General features: G+C 40.4%; 1 protein-coding gene across 7 annotated transcripts in view; it reads right to left on the bottom strand.

Moving 5' to 3' along the window:
• The window catches only part of si:ch211-214p13.3 (nectin-4), a 58,868-nt gene that overhangs the window by 38,877 nt on the left and 215 nt on the right, over positions 1–19,776 (bottom strand). For all 7 annotated transcript variants that reach the window (XR_006982686.2, XR_006982689.2, XR_006982687.2 and 4 more), the window contains exons 2-7: positions 18,345–18,686; positions 7,060–7,365; positions 2,727–2,835; positions 743–891; positions 210–321; positions 59–107 (exon numbers count right to left, since the gene is read on the bottom strand). Coding sequence is in view for 3 of the 7 variants with exons in the window: in XM_047156153.2 (XP_047012109.1) it covers positions 59–107; positions 210–321; positions 743–891; positions 2,727–2,835; positions 7,060–7,365; positions 18,345–18,686 (1,067 nt within the window). In the remaining 4 variants the exon portion in view is untranslated. The remainder of the gene's footprint in view (positions 1–58; positions 108–209; positions 322–742; positions 892–2,726; positions 2,836–7,059; positions 7,366–18,344; positions 18,687–19,776) is intronic.

Here is a 19,776-nt window from a genome sequence, read left to right on the forward strand (position 1 = left end):
ACACGATAAGTGAACAAAACAAGACCATGGGGATTTAAACAAAGGATTTCACACTGACCTCATCCAGGTCTGAAGATACTGTGGGCACAGGATCACCCCCAAAACACCTGAGTGAAAACAGAAAATAAGCAACTAACCCATGAAACTCTTCACATGCTTATGATCTGCTCTCAACACTAGATTGGTAAAATGACCATAGAGGAACTCACCTCAGCCTTTTTATCACGTATTGATGCAGATTAAATTTCCAAATGAGAAAGCCAAACACCCCAGCAAAGATGGACATGATGACCAAAGTCCAGCAAGTTGTGCATTCTGTAACTGCAGTGCCATTGAGAAAGTATTACAGTTAGCTCACAGTTTAACACACTTCATCTGGATTTGTACAATTTATCTCAAACAGAAGCACTGGTGGAAACTGCTTAATGTCACTGAGGCCAACATCCTTATCTACCTCTTTCAAGAAGGTTTAATGTTCTATAAATCACACAGTGCAGAGTGAAAGTGACCATTTTTAGTTTTCTTTTGACTCTGCACTCCAGTACACTGGACTATAACTGGAACATTATGACTAAGAAGTTGAAAAATTTAGGCTGACGACTTGTGTATCAATGTGTACAGTATCTATTAAGTGATCAGTGATAAGTCCACATAAGTGAATATGCACAATGGATTCAACTAACTTGCAAATAAGAACATTTATTAACTGTTCCAGTGAATTACAGATTATATACATACTCACATTGTATAACATCTACGTAGAGGGAACCTACAGATTCCCCATATTGGTTAGACGCAACACAATAGTAAAGGCCATTGCTGTCAGGTGTCATCTGAATAATCAGTCTGTTGTTAACACCTCTGGACAGAGGTTCGTTCACTGGAAAATGTCTAAAAGGGAATTTATTTTGTTAAATAAAGTTTGTGTGGTTGTCTTCACACCATACTACATAGATAAACATTATGCTGTGGGAGACTGCCTTCAAACTGCTTATTTTATGCTTCATGCTTTAGCTAATAATATTTGCAATGTCTCAAAGCATACATTAGCATTTAAGCCGTTTTGTTCTATTTGCCAAGGATGTGGAACTTTCCCTTATTAAAGCAAAGTTAATGGTACTAGGCTATGTACTGCTGACACAACCTTCACAAATACAGTATATCACTCAAAATACCACCATGATCTGGGTTTAAAAGAAAGCATTGTGAATGGGCCATTTTCACATGGTCAGGTTTCTTCTGCTTGATTACGACATGGGAACATAGGCAGAAGCAGATGCAGATCAACGTGTTTATTTATAAACAGCAGTCAAAACACAGGAAACGTGGTCTACACTAAGCATAGAACTAAAGTCGAGGCATGAAACGAGAGCAGGACACGAAACTAAGACCGCTTAGCATGCGCAACGTATTCACCATTACATTCCATGGTTCAAATAATACTGTGTGAAGTATAACGTAACACAAGGGCTTTAAATAGCAAACACAATCAAACTAAAACACAGACAGCTGGGGAAAATCAAGTCACACCCTCGAACTTCAACCAATGCTTAGACAGGAGGAGAACCAAAACAAAGGCGCGTGTCCATCTGCAACAGTTCAGTCTCGTGCTAGCGCACTCTCTACAGCCGCGCCGCAGTGCCATCTGCCGGCGAGGGCGTAACACTTGAAGTAGCCTTCATAAGTTAACTTTAGCTCTGCTATAACAACATCATCAGTTGAGTCAACAACTGTTTACGAGAAGTGTTACAAAGAACCTCGAACTGAAGTTGAATTGAATATACAGTAAGTGCAAGTAGAATTTAGGGGCAAATAAACTAAAAGAACAGCGAGTACAAATCATTTGCTATCTGAACAAAGCCAATCTAATACTCATTTTAACTGCCAGAGTTTAGCCCCATGTTTGTGTGGCTCTTTGTTCCTGCTCACCAGACAGTAGCATCTAGCAAAGACCACCACCTCACTGTTGACTACATTTAACACTGAACAAAGAAAAACACTCATCTTTCTCACTATGGGTGTTAACTCAGTTCTCAATCACCTAGAAATACAGACAGCTAACATTAGCAAAAAAACAATGCTATTTTAACAGTGATAAAATATCATTGTGGTAAAAGTCTACAAGGTTTACTGGAAATCATTTTACTCTGCATCTATATACGTACTTCAGTTGTTTGTGAAAAGAGCCCATTGGATTTTAGTATATTTTTTATAGAGATTCCCCAGTAACTTTGCAGTAAAGATCAGCAACATGTCACTTTATAAAAGATATGGTTTATTTGTAACACTAGATCAGACACTGGAGAGAGAGGGAGGGAAGGAGAGAGAGAGAGAGAGAGAGAGAGAGAGAGAGAGAGAGAGAGTGGTCTGACTGTAAGAGATTATACTAGGCTCAGATCAAATAATTAACATAGATTAAGTTATTAACATACTGTTTCAAAATAACATCAGGATAAACTCAATCTAACAAAATAATAATAAAAAAATATAAAGATAAAGTTAGCTTTATTTATTACTACAGCTGAAGCCACATAAAATTAGAAATAACATTGCAGTCTGAGAAACATGAAACAGAAACCTATAGGCAAGCACCTGGCTTGTCTCCACAGTTCCCACAGAACAGGTGCGGCTTTGTCGTTAAATCTGATAAGCCATATAATATTGCTCATGTAAATATTTAAACAGCCTTTTATGGTAAACAGACACAGAAGACTCAGCTGCATTACCTGCTCCAGGTGAAATTAATTGGTTTTGGATTAGCATCTGCTTCACACAGAAATTCATGTGTTTCCCCTTGACCACCCACTGAAATAATATAACACATCTGAGTAGGATCTGTGAGGGGAAAAAAAGAAAAATCAATATGTAAAATCACAATGTAATGTTTAGTGAAACAGAATTGAGTGTAATGTCAATTGCCAGTAGGGCAAATAAACAAACAAACAAACAAACAAACAAACAAACAAATAAATAAATAAAACACAGCCATTTTGCTAAGACAAACTGTACTGTGTTGAACTGTGCTTTAGTTGTTGTTGTGGGTTTTTCTCCTTCCCCCCCCCTTCCTTATTGATATCAACCTCTCTGTACTCCATTCTGTACTTATCTAAATTGATGGAAAATACCCGAAGCTCATTCAGATTCCTAAGTTGGAATGTGAAAGCTCTGAATGGTCCCATTAAAAGATCCAAGGTTTGGACACATTTAAAACTACAAAAACCTGACGTTGCGTTTCTTCAGGAAACTCATCTCCGTCTCAGGGATCAACGAAGACTCCAAGCTCGCTGGACATCGCATATGTTCCACTCCAATTTTGATTCCAGGTCCAGGGGAGTTTCTATTTTGATAAGTAAGACTGTGCTCTTTTCTTTTGATAACATTATTTCTGATGTAAATGATAGATATGTGATTGTGGAAGGGAAAATTTCACAAACGCCAGTAGTTTTGGTGAATGTATATACGCCTAATTTTGATAGTGCTCCTTTTGCTCAGAATTTGTTATCAAAAATTCCTGCTTTGAACAAGCATCTCTTGATATTTGGGGGAGATTTAAACTGTGTTATTGACCCGGTTTTGGACAAATCTAGCGCTGTTGCAAAGGCTCCCTCTGCAATGGCAAAGGTATTCTCTGAGTTTATGGTTCAGAATGGTTACATTGATCCCTGGAGGTATTTTAAGCCCACAGTGAGAAAATATTCTTTTTTTTTCTCACGTACATAAATCTCTTTCTGGCATTGATTACTTTTTTATTAATAACTCTCTAATTTCTCAGGTTGTAAACTCTGAATATCTACCAATTGTTATTTCAGACCATGCTCCTATAAGTCTTGACATTCTTCTACCTTCACATTGCGCCTGTCGTCCACCATGGGAGGCTTAACTCTCTACTTCTATCCGATTAAGCGTTTTGCAAGTATATTTCTACTTCAACAGATGATTTTCTTCTTACTAATCAAACTGATTCAATCTCTTACTCTTTACTTTGGGAAACTTTAAAGGCCTTCTTAAGGGGACAGATAATCTCTTATTCTGCTCATGCCAATAAGCAACGCAAGGATAAGAAAAAAGAGATATCGGATAATATTCGAGCCATTGATGACCGATATGCTCTCAACCCAACCCCTGAGCTGCATAAACAAAGGCTTAATTTGCAGGCGGAGCTCGAGTTATCGACAAGTGGGGCGGAGAGGCTGTTGTTACATACAAGTGGCAATTATTATGAATATGGAGATAAGGTCGGTCGGTTGTTGGCTCACCAACTGCGTAGCCGAGTGGACTCGCGCTCTATCACTCAGATTATGCAGTCCAGTGGTGCATTAACCTCGGATCCTGTAGAAATTAATTCAACTTTTAAAAGTTTTTACTCCTCTTTATACGCAGCTGGATCTCCTGACAATTCAGGTAACATGGAGCATTCTCTTGGAAATATTGATTTTCCCGCAGTTGACCCTCATTGGCATCTGAGCTTGACAGCCCCATCACCTTATAGGAGATCACTAACTCAATCAACTCATTGCAATCTAGAAAATCACCTGGCCCGGACGGTTTCCTGCCGAATTTTATAAGAAATTTCATGTTGTATTGGCCCAATTACTTCTGGCTGTATTCGAGGAATCCTTAGAACTAGGGACGCTGCCACAAACATTGAGACAAGCGTCTGTAACTCTATTGCTCAAAGATGGGAAGGACCCAACATTATGTAATTCGTACAGACCTATTAGCCTCCTCAATGTTCATGTCAAGATTTTAGCCAAACTTTTGGCCTCTTGTTTGGAGGGGGTTCTCCCTAGCATTATTTCAGAGGAGCAAACCGGGTTTAAAAGGACGGCATTCCTTTCCTAATAGTCGTACTCTACTTAGCATTTTGTATTCAAAACAAAACAGCCCCTCATCTGAAGTGGTCATCTCTTTGGACGCAGAAAAGGCATTTGATAGGATCGAATGGGAATATCTTTTTACGGTGCTAAGGAGGTTCGGCTGTAGGGATGGACTGATATCATGGATCCGTTTATTATATGTGGAACCGCAGGCTTCCATATATACCAACGATACTAAATCTGACTATTTTACTCTGTCACGGGGTACGTGCCAGGAATGTCCTGTCTCCCTTACTTTTTGCCATAGCAATTGAGCCTCTCTCGATGGCGCTTAGAACTCTTCCTGTATTTCAGGGTATAATTTGCAAAGGAATTGAACATAAACTAGCCCTATATGCTGACGACTTACTACTTTATGTTACAGATCCGATTGCATCTAGTCCTGAGATAATACGCATATTAAATGACTTTGGGAAATTTTCCGGGTATAAACTGAACCTACAGAAGAGTGAATGCTTACCCATGAACCAATTTGGCCAAAAAATAAAACAGACTGAAATACCTTTTCATTTGGAGGACTCAAAATTCAAATATCTCGGAGTTAATGTCACTCGTTCTTATTCTGCTTTAATGGCGGCGAATTTTACACCCTTAATTTCATACATGAAGTCGGCCTTCCAAAGATGGGCAGCTCTACCATTATCCCCTCTTGGTAGAATAAACACAGTAAAAATGAACATTCTTCCAAAATTCCTCTACCTTTTCCAGTCCATTCCTTTGTTTTTACCCAAATCTTTCTTCAAGAATATAGACCAATTAATCTCCTCCTTTGTATGGGCATAGAAAACTCCCAGGGTATCCAAATTTTCACTTCAGAGGAGTCGACTTGCCCAATTTCATGTATTATTATTGGGCGGCTAATATTCAGAAACTGGTGCTCTGGGTGCAGGCCCCCTCTCTTCCATGGTGTCACTTAGAAGCGAAGTCTTGTACTTCAACCTCCCTCTGCTATGGTGTTCTCCTCCCTTCCTATAGCCCTTTCACAACACACAGATAATCCAATAGTATGTACCTCTCTAAAATTTTCTATCAGTTTCGCCGTCATTTTAAATCCATCTCGGCCTCAACCATGGCACCTATATGTAATAACCACAAGTTAGGCATTGTGTCTCCTCCCTATTCGCTGGTTTTCCCTCCTTACCTACAAAGTCTGCATGGGAAGAGGTGTTCAAGCTGAATCCTAATAAGGGTGGCATTATTTCACGGATATATGCAACGATCTGGTCACAGGACGATTCTTACAATATCAAAACCATTAGTGCTTGGGAAGAGGAATTGGGCCTGGAGCTTGAGGATGATTAGTGGGGCAGAGCATTAGATAATATACATACCACCACGTCATGTGCTAGACTTAGTTTCATACAATTTAAAGTGGTCCATAGAGCTCACCTCTCTAGGAGTAAACTGTCTAAAATATATCCCAATGTTCCTGACATGTGTGGAAAATGCAAACTTTCACCCTGTGACCTCAGTCATATGTTTGCACTCTGTCCCAAATTGCAGAACTTTTGGAACTCTTTCTTCAAAACTATGTCTGACGTTCTTAAAATCAAATTAGATGTCTGTCCTTTAATTGCCATCTTTGGTGTTCCATCTCAGTGTCAACCTCTGAACCATAAAGAAGCTAGTGTTGTGGCCTTTGCATCGTTACTTGCTCGGCGTAGAATGCTGTTGTCTTGGACCTCTCCACAACCCCCCTCTATATCAGTCTGGCTTAAAGATTTAATCTTCTTTTTAAAACTTGAAAAAATCAAGTACAACATCAGAGGCAGGGGTGACTCATTTTTGGGAAAATGGGCACAATTTATTACCTACTTCAATGATGTACGCACTCTGGTGGTGGATTGAGGAGATGTGGACTGTAATTCCTGATCATCTTACCCCCTTTTTTGTTGTTGTTGTTTTGGGTTTTTATGTTTGTTAGGTTTTCTTTGTTTTTGTTTGTTTGTTGTTTTTGTGTTTGTTTGTTTTCTCTGGTTGTTTGTTTATTGTTTTTTTGTTTTCCCCTTTCTTTTGGTTTTGGCCGTGGTTGTTTGTTGTGGTCGTTGGGTGGGGTGTTAAGTAAAATGTAAATTTTCAATAAAAATTCTATGATCAAAAAAAGAATGGCACACTGTCACGACAAGTACAACAGACACATTGTAGTACTGGTCATAAAATTCTGGGGAAACAAAACACTTACAGTGAATGTTCAATGTGTAATCCACTTCCAGTTCCTCTTTTAGGCCAGGGTGTGTGACCAAACACTGAACCTTCTTCTGGTTTAGATCTTTGGATGCCACACCAATCAGGCTGCTTTTAACAGTGTATCTTTCTTCAGAGTCCAGAGTTACGTTAGTTTGTACTTTCACAGAATCATTTAAATCACCCAGATTCCACGACACTTCTGCTGCAGGTTTCGCATTGGATGCAGTGCAGGTTGCTAAAATCTCCTCAGTGTCACCAGCAACAGGAGGCACATCCGTACTTACACTAACAACAGGAGGACCTAAAAACAAACAAAAACATTAACGAACATGACAACAATATCAATACTGCTGTTTAAGAAAACCACATACAATAATGGGATTCATTAATATGCATGTCTGGCCCTGATCACTCGTGATATAGCACAGCTTTTTTTGTTAAACAGTGAAGGCATTGTAGACCTCATTAATCAATATCAAACAAATATTTAACCCCAGATAATGCAATTAGCGGGATTTTTGCATCCTTTATTCCGTTTCAATCTGAAAGCTGTAAATTTTACTCACTCACTAAACAATCCTTTTAAGAATCTTCAAACTAGTGATGCACCAAAAGGAAAATTCTGGGCCGAAACCAAAACCAAAAATTCAGAATGCATTTGGCCGAAAACCGAAACCGAATTTCTCATCAAGAACATGAGATGCTGCACTGAATAGTCTCGCACTCTCCATGCTGGTGCTTGGGGTGGATAAATACCTGCATGCAATCCATGGAAAGTGTAGCTGCACTTAGCAACTTTGCAATGCAATGATAGCGTGAGAGTGAAATCTGAGTGCCGAGCACTGAGGGGCTGGCCATGGCAGCAAATATTTTTACCTCATATTTTCTGCCTTTTTTCTCTTTTGGCCAAAAACCGAAAACCATTTTTCAGCCGCCAAAATTTCAGTGCATCCCTACCTTAAACCTAAAAATGGTCAAAATAGATCAGTACTGTAGCACAAATTGTTGAAAAAGTTAATGTTGGCTATGATAAAGTTGTCAGTACACTCATGATGCCACCAGATGCACCATGGGAAAAAGGCAAGCGGGTGGAGGCAGTGTGATGCTCTGGGCAATGTTCTGCGTGGGTCTTGGCATTCATGTGGATGTTACTTTGACACATACCACGTACATAAAAATTGTTACAGACCAAGTATCCCTCTTCATGGCAACGGTATTCTCTAACGGCAGTGGCCTCTCTCAGCTGGATAATGTGCCCTGCCACACTGCAAAAATTGTTCAGGAATGGTTTGAGGAACATGACAAAGAATTCGAGATGTTGACTCAACCTCCAAATTCTTCAGATCTCAATCCAATAGAGCATCTGCGGGACATGTTGGAGAGACAAGTCTGATCCATGGAGGCCCCAGCTCACAACATATGGGACTTAAAAGATCTGCTGCTAATGTCTTAGTGCCAGATACAGCACACTTTCAGAGCTCTTGTGGAGTCCATGCCCCGATGGGCCAGAGCTGTACTGGCAGCACAAGGGGGACCAACACAATAGTAGGCAAGTGCTTTTAATGTTATGGCTGATCAGTGTATATGACATCCATTGCAGGCTAGACCACCGCTTATCATTTATCCACTGACAGGACACCAAACACCAAAGAGGTCTATATACAAATTGGATTTTTCCATGACCGATTAAAATATTTTAGTTTGATGTGTCAAAAGTTGATTTCATTTGCCAAGGTCACCCTGAAGAGGATGGGTTCCCTACTGAGACTGGTTCCTCTCAAGGTTTCTTTCTCTTATTGTCTTCGGGAGTGGCCACTGACTTCTTTAGGGATCTAAATATACATCTACATCTGGATTTCTGTGTAAAGCTGCTTTGTGGCATTGCCTACTGCTGAAAGCAGTACTGGCTTCTCATTTGATAAATTCTGAGAAAACTCTGCCCTAGCCCATAGCAAACACTGCAGACCTTGACTGTGCATGAACAGTATTCAAGGGTTCTGGAAATAATCCGCAGTAAAAAAAAAAAGATTGATTTAATGTTTTTCTCAACTGTAGTCATGTATTTACACTGAAATATACAGTTTGGTGTGAAGCAACAGTACACAGTTCTCTTTCATGAACAATGTTTACATACCAGGACTGGCATATGGTGAATTTATGCAACAAACCTTGTTTGTTGTGTGTACCTCTAATGAAACCTTCTTCAACAAACAAAAAAGAGAAACCATTAGCTTTCAAGGTTGAAGAAATTGTCGGACCAATGTCTTAACCATGTTGTCATCCGTTGGTGTTTTTGAAAAATGAATGAATGAATGAATGAAATGAATGAATGCCTTTTATTGTCACTATACATATGTACAATGAAATTAAGAGCCACTCCTTTTTGTTCCGTGCAAACATATACATTCAATACACAAGAAGAATAAACAGATAATACACAGATAAATAAACAAGATAAATAAACAAAATAAATAAACAAGATACACAATATATGCAAGATAGATATGCAAGATAGATATTGGGGTGGATGGGGGAGGTACTATGAAATGCACAGTTTTGAGACAATATATACATATGCTGTGGACTCAGTACATGTGTTTGTTTATCATGGTAATAGCTTTCGGGAAGAAACTATTCTTAAATCTACTAGTCCTTGTTTTGATGCACCTGTAACGTCTCCCTGAGGGCAACAGATTGAACAGATCAAAGCCAGGGTGAGAACTGTCCTTAATGATAGTTTTTCCTCTGCTGAGGAAACGGGAAGTGTAAATATCCATCAGGGAGGGGAGAGGGCAGCCAATGATCTTCTGTGCTGCTCTTACTACCCTCTGAAGCCTCTCCCTGTCTGCTGCGGTGCAGCTACCGTACCACACCGTGATACAGTATGTCAGCAGGCTCTCGACAGACGAGCGGTAGATCAGCAGCAGATTGGAGTCCAGATTGTACTTCCTGAGAATCCTCAGGAAGTGTAGCCGCGTTTGAGCCTTCTTGATAACCGCTGTGATGTTGTCCGTCCAGAAGATGTTTGCAGAGATAAGGACGCCAAGAAACCGGACGGTGTGGACCTTCTCCACACACTCACCATTAATGAAGAGGGGGGCCAGCTCCGTGTTGTGTTTTCTGAAGTCTACAATAAGTTCCTTGGTTTTCTTGGTGTTTAGAGTCAAATTGTTCTTTGAACACCAGGCTGCCAAGTTTAGGACTTCCTCTCTGTAGGCTGCCTCCTCTCCTTTTGAGATAAGTCCGACCACTGTGGTGTCGTCAGCAAACTTGATGATAAGATTATTGTTGTAGACTGGTCTACAGTCATATGTGTAGAGACAGTACAGTTGGGGGCTCAACACACAGCCCTGTGGAGAACCTGTGCTCAACGTGCGAGTGGAGGAGGTGTGGGGTCCGAGTCTCACTGTCTGGGACCGGTTGGTGAGAAAGTCCTTTATCCAGGCACACGTGAGGCGGGGGAGGCCAAGGGTGACCAATTTGGTGACGAGAATGTCCGGAATTATTGTATTAAAAGCCGAACTGTAATCCACAAAAAGCATCCGTGCGTAGCTCTGTTGCTGCTCTAGAGGTCTCAACACGTAGTGGACAGCTACGGCGATAGCATCCTCTGTGGATCTGTTTGCACGATAAGCAAATTGAAAAGGATCGAAATCTGGGGGGAGGTAGTCCTTGATGTGCTGAAGAATCAATCTCTCAAAGCACTTCATGATAACTGGAGTGAGGGCTACAGGACGATAATCATTCAGGCTAGTGGTGGGCGACTTCTTTGGCACTGGAATGATTGTGGCTGATTTTAGGCAGGACGGGATGACTGCTTGGGCCAGGGAGAGATTGAAAATTCTGGTAAAGATGTGGGCAAGCTGGTGGGCACATGATCTGAGCACGTTACCAGGTACACCGTCTGGGCCAGCAGCCTTCCTGGGGTTCACTGCCAGAAACATCCGTCTAACATCGTGTTCCCTCACAGTAAGTAGAGTGGTGCAGGAACCAGAAGGGGATGGAGGCAGGGCTGGACTGGTACGGGGGCCAGATGAGGGTGGAGGTGGGGCTGGAGCAGATGAGTGCTGTTGTTGTGATGTTTCAAAGCGAGCAAAGAAGCAATTTAGCTCTTCTGCCAGAATCGCACTCAGGTCTCCTGTTGTCGCCTCACGGCCTCTGTAGTTCGTGATGTTCTGTATGCCCTGCCATACCTCCCGTTTATTTTTGCTGGACAGGTGGGACTCTATGCTCCTCTTATAGGCCGCCTTAGCTTCCTTAATACCACCTTTCAGGTTGGCACGGGCAGCTCTGTACAGAGCTCTATTACCAGACCCGAAGGCAGCGTCGCGGGCTTTGAGTAGTGTGCGGACCTGTTTGGTCATCCATGGTTTCTGGTTTTGGAAAACCCCGGATGTTTTTTCCCACAGTCACATTTCCGATACAGAACTTGATGTAGTCCAGTACCGTTCCTGTTAATGTTTCTAGCTCTTGATGTTCAAACAAATCCCAGTCTGTCTGTTCGAAGCAGTCCTGTAGTTTGCAGAATGCATCATCAGGCCAGGTGGTAACAGTCTTTATAGTGGTCTTGACACTGCGTCTGAGGGGGGTGTAGGCAGGGGAGAGCAGGAGGGAGAGATGGTCTGATTGGCCGAGGTGGGGGAGAGGTATGGCTCTATACGCGTGCTTAATGTTGGAGTAAACATGATCCAGAGTGTTCACCCCTCTAGTAAAACACTTAACATGTTGATAGAATTTCGGGAGTACAGTCTTCAAGTTCGCCTTATTAAAGTCTCCTGCAATTATGTGAACACCGTCGGGGTAAGCCCTCTGCTGCTCGTTTATGGTGTTCAACAGGAGAGAGAGCGCCGTGTTCACATTGGCATCAGGTGGAATATACACAGCCGTGATAATCACCACTGTTAGCTCTCTCGGTAGAAAAAAGGGCCGACATCTTAAGGACATGTACTCGAGGTCAGGGGAACAATGTTTGTCTATCATTGTTCCGTTGTTACACCAATTCTCATGCACATACATACAGAGACCCCCCCTCTGCTCTTACCGGAGTCCTCAGTCCTGTCTCAGCGAAGCATAGTACGACCTGCTAGCTGCATGCTAGCATCGGGTATCCTCGGATGAAGCCAGGTTGCAGTAATAATCAAAACACAGCAGTCACGAACGTAGCGATTTCCAGCTAGTTGTAATTCCAAGTTGTCGATTTTATTCACTAGGGATCTGGCATTGGAGAGAAACAGGCTCGGTAAAGGTGGCTTGTGTGGTTGTTTTCTTAGCCTTAGCATAATACCGGACGTGCATCCCCGCTTTTGCTTCCTCTCCCTCCTCCGTCTGCGCCGCCTTCTGGACCACGGAGAGCCCGGCAATCTCGCTATGTCGTCTGGGATGTTGTGCGTGTGATGAAACATTCTCGTAATAGGTATGCAGTGTTGGTCCCCAATATCCATAAGGTTCTGACTTGTATAGCGGATGTTCGTGGAACCGATAATGCTCAAACAAATAATAAAGAAATAATACAAATACAACGAAAAAGAACACTGGAAAGGAGAGCCGTGAGCCGCAGCAACTGTGTGCGCCGCCATCTTGTCACAATCTCAGACAATCTCTTTTTTGTTCGTTTTCACCAACTGAACATGTTCAATCGGCCTTTGTCGGGTCATTTAATGGCTGAGCAGTGTGGTATGATTTTCCAAAAACTCTGACGTAATCTGACCTGAGCATGAACCATTGCTTTGACGATGAGGCAAGAGTCCCTGAAAACTCCACAGAAACAAAAACCTGTCCACTAGGTACTATGCACACATACTTCTAAATAGATTGTTTCCATACATTTGTTTTCTTGCATGTGAGGACTAATTGCTTAAAAAATTTGAAAATTGGACAAAAAAAAAGGTGGATTTATCATAAAACTTGTCTCAGGTGTTATCACTGTTTACTGGACTAAAAGACTGGAAAAAATATAAAACGTTTTGGCTATCTAACACGAGACTAGGCTAGTTTGGTTTCGCTAGCCAAGGGGAGGAACAAGTAAACCATCATTATATGGGTTTAGTTGCTACAGTGCCATGCAAAGTACGTTAGCTGTCCTTATGCTCTGCTCATATCATGTTCACGTAACTTGGAACATATAGACATTTACACACCTTGTTTTTCTGGCTCAGCATGAGCGTTATACTTGTTTATTTCTCAATTAACCAACAGTAGTTGGTTAATTGAGTGTAGCTTTAAATATATTTAAGAGGAGCAGACTTTAAACACTGAACATTGATGTTTATTGTATTTGTTTACAAGGTGGAACAGGTTAACGGTTGTTTTTTGCATGCAGTCTGTAAAATTAACTGAAACTATTACATTAAGTTTATCAGAAGGTAAATTCATTAGTCATGGCTCACACTATGTTCCTGAAAGGAAATTCTCTTATATCATGTACTCTCTTATGTTATGAACTGCTATCAAATACCTATGACTGCGTTTACATGGACAACAATAATCCACTCTTAAATCTAATTAAGACCATAATTTGATTAAGAAACTACCATGTAAACAGCAACCTTAATCTAATTATGGTCATAATCTAATTAAGCTCTAATCGAATTAAGACAGGTGGATTCAATCACTACGTTTACATGGACAGCAATAATCTAATTATTGACCTTAATCTAAGTAAGGTAATAATGTGATTAAGGTGTTTACACGAGTCGCTTTTAGAATACTCCAGTCATGTACCCGTTTTACATGTTATTGATCATAATTAGATTAAGAGCCCGCGTCATTACGTCACCGCGCCACGCCGTCCGACGTTCCTCCAGAATTTCACGTATCAACATACAGTTCGTCCTCGTTATGGTACCGTATACAGTTTTGGGTGTTTTTATTTAAATTTTTTACGAACGCTTCAAGTGCGGTTAATTATTAGTCATGCTGTACGTGCAAATAGACGACTGCTTAAAGCCGTGGGCTGCGTCTCAAATCGCATACTTACCTACTGTATAGTAGCCGAGATGCATGTATATTTCCCCACTACCGGCCTATAGTAGGCAAGTATGCAGTTTGGGACACAGCCGAACTCTGTTGTTCGCCGTAAAGCATAAAACTGCCGTGTGTGATCGTGTCCTGTCGCAAAATGCGGTGAAAATGCTCACACGATGTTCATAATGTGATTAAGGTGTTTACATGTCTGTAATGCACGTCCATAATACGATTAAAACAGGAGTAATCCACCTGTCTTAATTCGATTAGAGCTTAATTAGATTATGACCATAATTAGATTAAGGTTGGTGTTTACATGGTAGTTTCTTAATCAAAGAATGGTCTTAATTAGATTAAGAGTGGATTATTGTTGTCCATGTAAACGCAGTCAATTTTTACTTACCTTAATCTAATTAAGGTCATAATCAAAGTAAGCAATAATCTAATTAAGACAGGTGGAGTACTCCTGTATCACCTTAATCACATTATGAACGTCGTGTGGGAGTTTTCACCGCATTTTGCTACAGGACACGATCACACACGGCAGTTTTACGTTTTATGGCGAACAAGAGAGTTCAGCTGTAATCCAAATCGCACACTTTCCTACTATAGGCCTGTAGTGGAGAAAAATACATGTATCTCGGCTACTATATAGACGGTAACTACGCGATTTGGGACACACCCACCACTTCAAGCAGTTTTCTATTAGCACGTACAGCATGACAAATAATTAACTGCACTTAAAGCGTTCGTAAAAAAAATTAATAAAAACACCTAAAACTGTATACGGTACCATAACGAAGACGAACTGTATGTTGATACGTGAAATTCTGGAGGGATGTCGGACGGCGTGGCATGGTGACGTAATGACGCGGGCTGTTAATCTAATTATGTTCTAGAACATGTAAAACAAGAACATGACAGGAGTATTCTAAAAGCGACTCATGTAAACACCTTAATCACATTATTAACTTACTCAGATTAAGGTCAATAATTAGATTACTGCTGTCCATGTAAACGTAGTCAATGTGTACAATGTGTATATATACTACTGTTTTGAATGAATAAACCTGAAGTCTCTGTGAACATTCATATGTGTCAGTGTGTGTGTTCATTCGGACTCTCCAGGCGCCTGAACTCTGAGGTAAACCACACTTTCTAGCTCATAGCAGCATAGAACTAAAAGTTAATAGTTAATAAGTAGCATAGGCTGATAGGGCTGACGGAGATCTGGAAGACACAATATGAGATTTAAAGATTCCTGAGATGCATGGAAATCTAACAGTTCCTAAATTCTGTCATAATTGACCAGCTCAAGTTTTCTCATGCCTACTTGTGTGTTATATTGTGGCACATTAACGTTACCATCTCTAAAAAAAAATGTAAAAAAAAACTTCAACTGTGCTCCTAAATTTTTGTAAAATCATTGAATAATCGTGATAAATAATCGAGATCTCAGTACTGATCAAAATAATCGGGATTATCATTGTGGCCATAATCGTGCAGCCCTACCCTGACGTCAAACTAAAAAAAAGTACTTTGAAAAAGAAAAAAAGAAAAATGCAAGAAAGGGAGTAAAACCTGAATATACACTCGCAGCACTTGTCTATGATCAAGTAATATATTACTGTTGAAGAAGATAAAGCCGGTCATAAAATTAGTGACCTTCCACCTGGACAGGTACATCTATGAGCAAGGGGAGCAATTTACATTAAACACCGCAGAGAAGATGAAACTTTATAAAGTGGAGTTTGTGTAGCAGGGAAGCACGACAGTGATGCACGAGCACAAACTTATGTTTATATCCAAAGTGCTCAAATGTGTGTAAGGGCTTGGGGAAACTGGTGCAAGTTGCTTAAAAGATTTAGTTTAATTTAAGTTTATTGTCATTATATGTTGTATTTGTTCGCTTGCAGTGTAACTTCTGTAGTTTATTATAACGGAAATGATGTGTTAGTAACGAGGCTGCGTTGCTCCTCGCCCACAATGTAGACGCACAGATGATGCACAGTGGGAGAGAGTAAGATCTGTAATATCTAATTAAAACACTATGATGAAAAGTAAACACAAGTAAAATAATATGTCTAAAGGCAGTGAGTAACAGAAACAACAAGGTGCAGTGACAGTGAGTTTTTGTAGTTTAATTCAGTGCTTTTTGTGCATCCATAAATACTACTATATAATATAAACTTATATATAATATATACAGTGCATATGGAAAGTATTCACAGCGCTTCACTTTTCCCACATTTTGTTATGTTATAGCCTTATTCCAAAATGGGTTAAATTCATTATTTTCCTCAAAATTCCACAAATAATACCCCATAATGACAACATGAAAGAAATTTGTGTGAAATCTTTGCAAATTTATTAAAAAAAAAAAAAAAAAAAAAAAAAAAAAAGCACATTTACATAAGTATTCACAGCCTTTGCTCAATACTTTGTTGAAGCACCTTTGGCACCAATTACAGCCTCAAGTCTTTTTGAGAATGATGCTACAAGCTTGGCACACCTATTTTTGGGCAGTTTCTCTCATTCTTCTTTGCAGGACCTCTCAAGCTCCATCAGGTTGGATGGGGAACCATTTGGTACAGCCATTTTCAGATCTCTCCAGAGATGTTTGATCGGGTTCAAGTCTGGGCTCTGGCTGGGCCACTCAAGGACATTCACAGAGTTGTCCTGTAGCCACTCCTTTGTTATCTTGGCTGTGTGCTTAGGGTCGTTGTCCTGTGGAAGATGAAACTTTACCCCAGTCTGAGGTACAGAGCGTACTGGAGCAGGTTTTCATCAAGGATGTCTCTGTACATTGCTGCATTCATCTTTTCCTTGATCCTGACTAGTCTCCCATCTCCTGCCGCTGAAAAACATCCCCACAGCATGATGATGCCACCGCCATGCTTCACTGTAGGGATGGTATTGGCCAGGTGATGAGTGGTACCTGGTTTCCTTCAGACATGACGCTTACTATTCAGGCCAATGAGTTCAATCTTTGTTCAATCTTTGGTCTGCGAGTCCTTCAAGTGCCTTTTGGCAAACTCCAGGCGGACTGTCATGTGCCTTTTACTGAGGAGTGGCTTCCATCTGGCCACTCTACCATTCAGGCCTGATTGGTAGAGTTCTGCAGAGATGGTTGTTCTTCTGGAAGGTTTTCCTCTCTCCACAAAGACACGCTGGAGCTCTGTCAGAGTGACCATCAGGCTTTTGGTCACCTCCCCGACTAAGGCCCTTCTCCCCGATCGCTCAGTTTGGCCGGGCAGCCAGCTCTAGGAAGAGTCCTGGTGGTTCCAAACTTCTTCCATTTATGGATGATGGGGGCCACTGTGCTCATTGACCTTCAATGCTGCAGAAATCAGAGGTCTCCAGACAATTCCTTGGACTTCATGGCTTGGTTTGTGTTCTGACATGCATTGTTAACTGTGGGACTTTATATAGACAGGTGTGTGCCTTTCCAATCAACTGAATTTACCACAGGAGGACTCCAATCAAGTTGTAGAAACATCTCAAGGATGATCAGTGGAAACAGGATGCACCCGAGTTCAATTTTGAGTGTCATGGCAAAGGCTGTGAATACTTATGTACATGTGCTTTTTTGTTTTTTATTTTTAATAAATTTGCAAGGATTTCAAACAAACTTTCAACAAAATGGTCATTATGGGGTATTGTTTGTAGAATTTTGAGGAAAATAATTAATTTAATCCATTTTGGAATAAGGCTGTAACATAACAAAACGTGGAAAAAGTGAAGCGCTCTGAATACTTTCCAGATGCACTGTATATGTATTTATGCATTATTTTTAAGGATGCACAAAAAGCCCAGAATTAAACTACATTCCTAAATGAATAATATACATTCTGGTGTTTGTATTGGGTTCTTTTCAGTGTTTTCATGTTTTATTATTGGACAAACAGTTGTGTAAAGTTTTAGTCCTAAGTTTATATTTGTAACACTCACTTTGTGGATTTTATTTTAAATCAACGAAAAAATGGTACTGAAAGTTTCCCCCCATCCGATTGATCGATGAACCAAAAAAATAATCAGCCAACTAATCAATTATGAAAATAATCATTAGTTGCAGCCCTAGTTTAAAGAGCTTTTCACAGAGGGTGTTAGGCTGGCAGTTGAAACCTGCAGTTGGCTGACTTCATACCGTACGCATGAGTTGGCCTTAGGCATCTTTTTCTCTTTTATTTGGTCACCTGCCAGTTCCCTCCCCAAGCCCCCCACTGCCAGACAGCTCTTCCCCATCATGCAACAGCTACCAACCGGGATGGCTGAAGACGAACACATATTTATCACAACTTCAATAACAAATCTTACTCAGTACTGCGAGATGAATTGCTGTTTTAAACGGTCCACTTGGAAATATGCTGAAGATGCAGGTGTAGATTCCTTCATCTGAAACAGTAATATTACTTAGAAGAATTGAGCCGTTGAGACCTGGGATGTTGCCTGTGAATTTTACTCTGTCCTTCAATCCATTAATATGTTCCTCTTTGCCGTCTAAAGCGATAACCAAAAAATCCGCATTTGTTGGCGTTTCCTTTGTTCGTCTTTGCCACGTAATGCTTGTTAGTTTCTCTGCTGTGTCGACCAGTTGACAGTATAATCGTGCATCATCTCCTGCTACCACAGTCGCATCCTGACCAATGACTCTTATGGCTGTAAAAAAAATAAATAAATAAATAAATAAATAAATAAATAAACACAGTTGCAATACAAATTAAACATTTTTAGAACAAAAACAGATATACAGTCCCCACCAAAAGTATTGGAACAGCAAGGTACATTCTTTTAAAATTTTTTGCTCTACACTGACATTTGGACCAAAAGATGAATAGATGATAGATCAGAATTTCAGCTTTTATTTTTCTTATGTTCACATCTACAGGGTGTCCCAAAAATATTCATCCATAGAAGAAATTATTGATTTTGCCTTTGACAAAAGAAGAATGTACTGAAATCATTCTCATGGCTGGATCAAGAAGCTGTTGCAAGGTTGCGATGGACTTTAACAGGAATCATAGCAAGCACATAACACATAACGCTCTTGCCAAACTTATTAAGAAATTCAAAAAGGCTAGAAGTGACGCAGACCAATGTGTGTCAACAAATATCCACTGACGAAGGCACAACCGACATGGTGCTGGCAAATCTGGCCCCGTGTATTTTTTTTTAATTATTATTTTACATTGCCTTTTCAGCGCCTATATCCCGCATCAACAACAAGCACCACTGACTGAAGTTTACATGATACGTTTCTTTTTTTAGCAAAATGACTGTCTGTGGAGTCAAAAGATAATTACGTCATCATTAAACTGCAGGCTGCACTCTTCTTGGGGGCTGCGAGAAAATAACAGATAAAAAAAGTGGGGCTAAACGTGCTCGACCGCACACTGCGATGGGGTCATTTTTGCCACACGCTCCCCGCGCTATTGCGGAGTATAAACCAGGCTTAACGCTGTCTAGCATTAGTAACTGTATAGGGTGCCATCATTTTTTTTTTCTTCATTTTTCAAAGGGTGCCGTGACTGAAAAAAAAAAGGTTCTATGTAAGACAATACACATGTTGTCCTTTTTGTGTGTTTATTTCTTGGGAAATAGAAGAGAGAAGCTCGAATGTGCAGCGGATGTACCAATATAAAACCAACTTTCCTGCGGTTAAAAGTAATTCTGGGCACTTGTTTTCCTACTGTATTGTTTCAGCATATAGTTATGAAGTGTTGTATAAACAGAAATAGAATGCTCCTAC

Source organism: Ictalurus punctatus, chromosome 6 (genome assembly GCF_001660625.3).
Source record: "Ictalurus punctatus breed USDA103 chromosome 6, Coco_2.0, whole genome shotgun sequence".
Classification (NCBI taxonomy): Eukaryota; Metazoa; Chordata; class Actinopteri; order Siluriformes; family Ictaluridae; genus Ictalurus; species Ictalurus punctatus.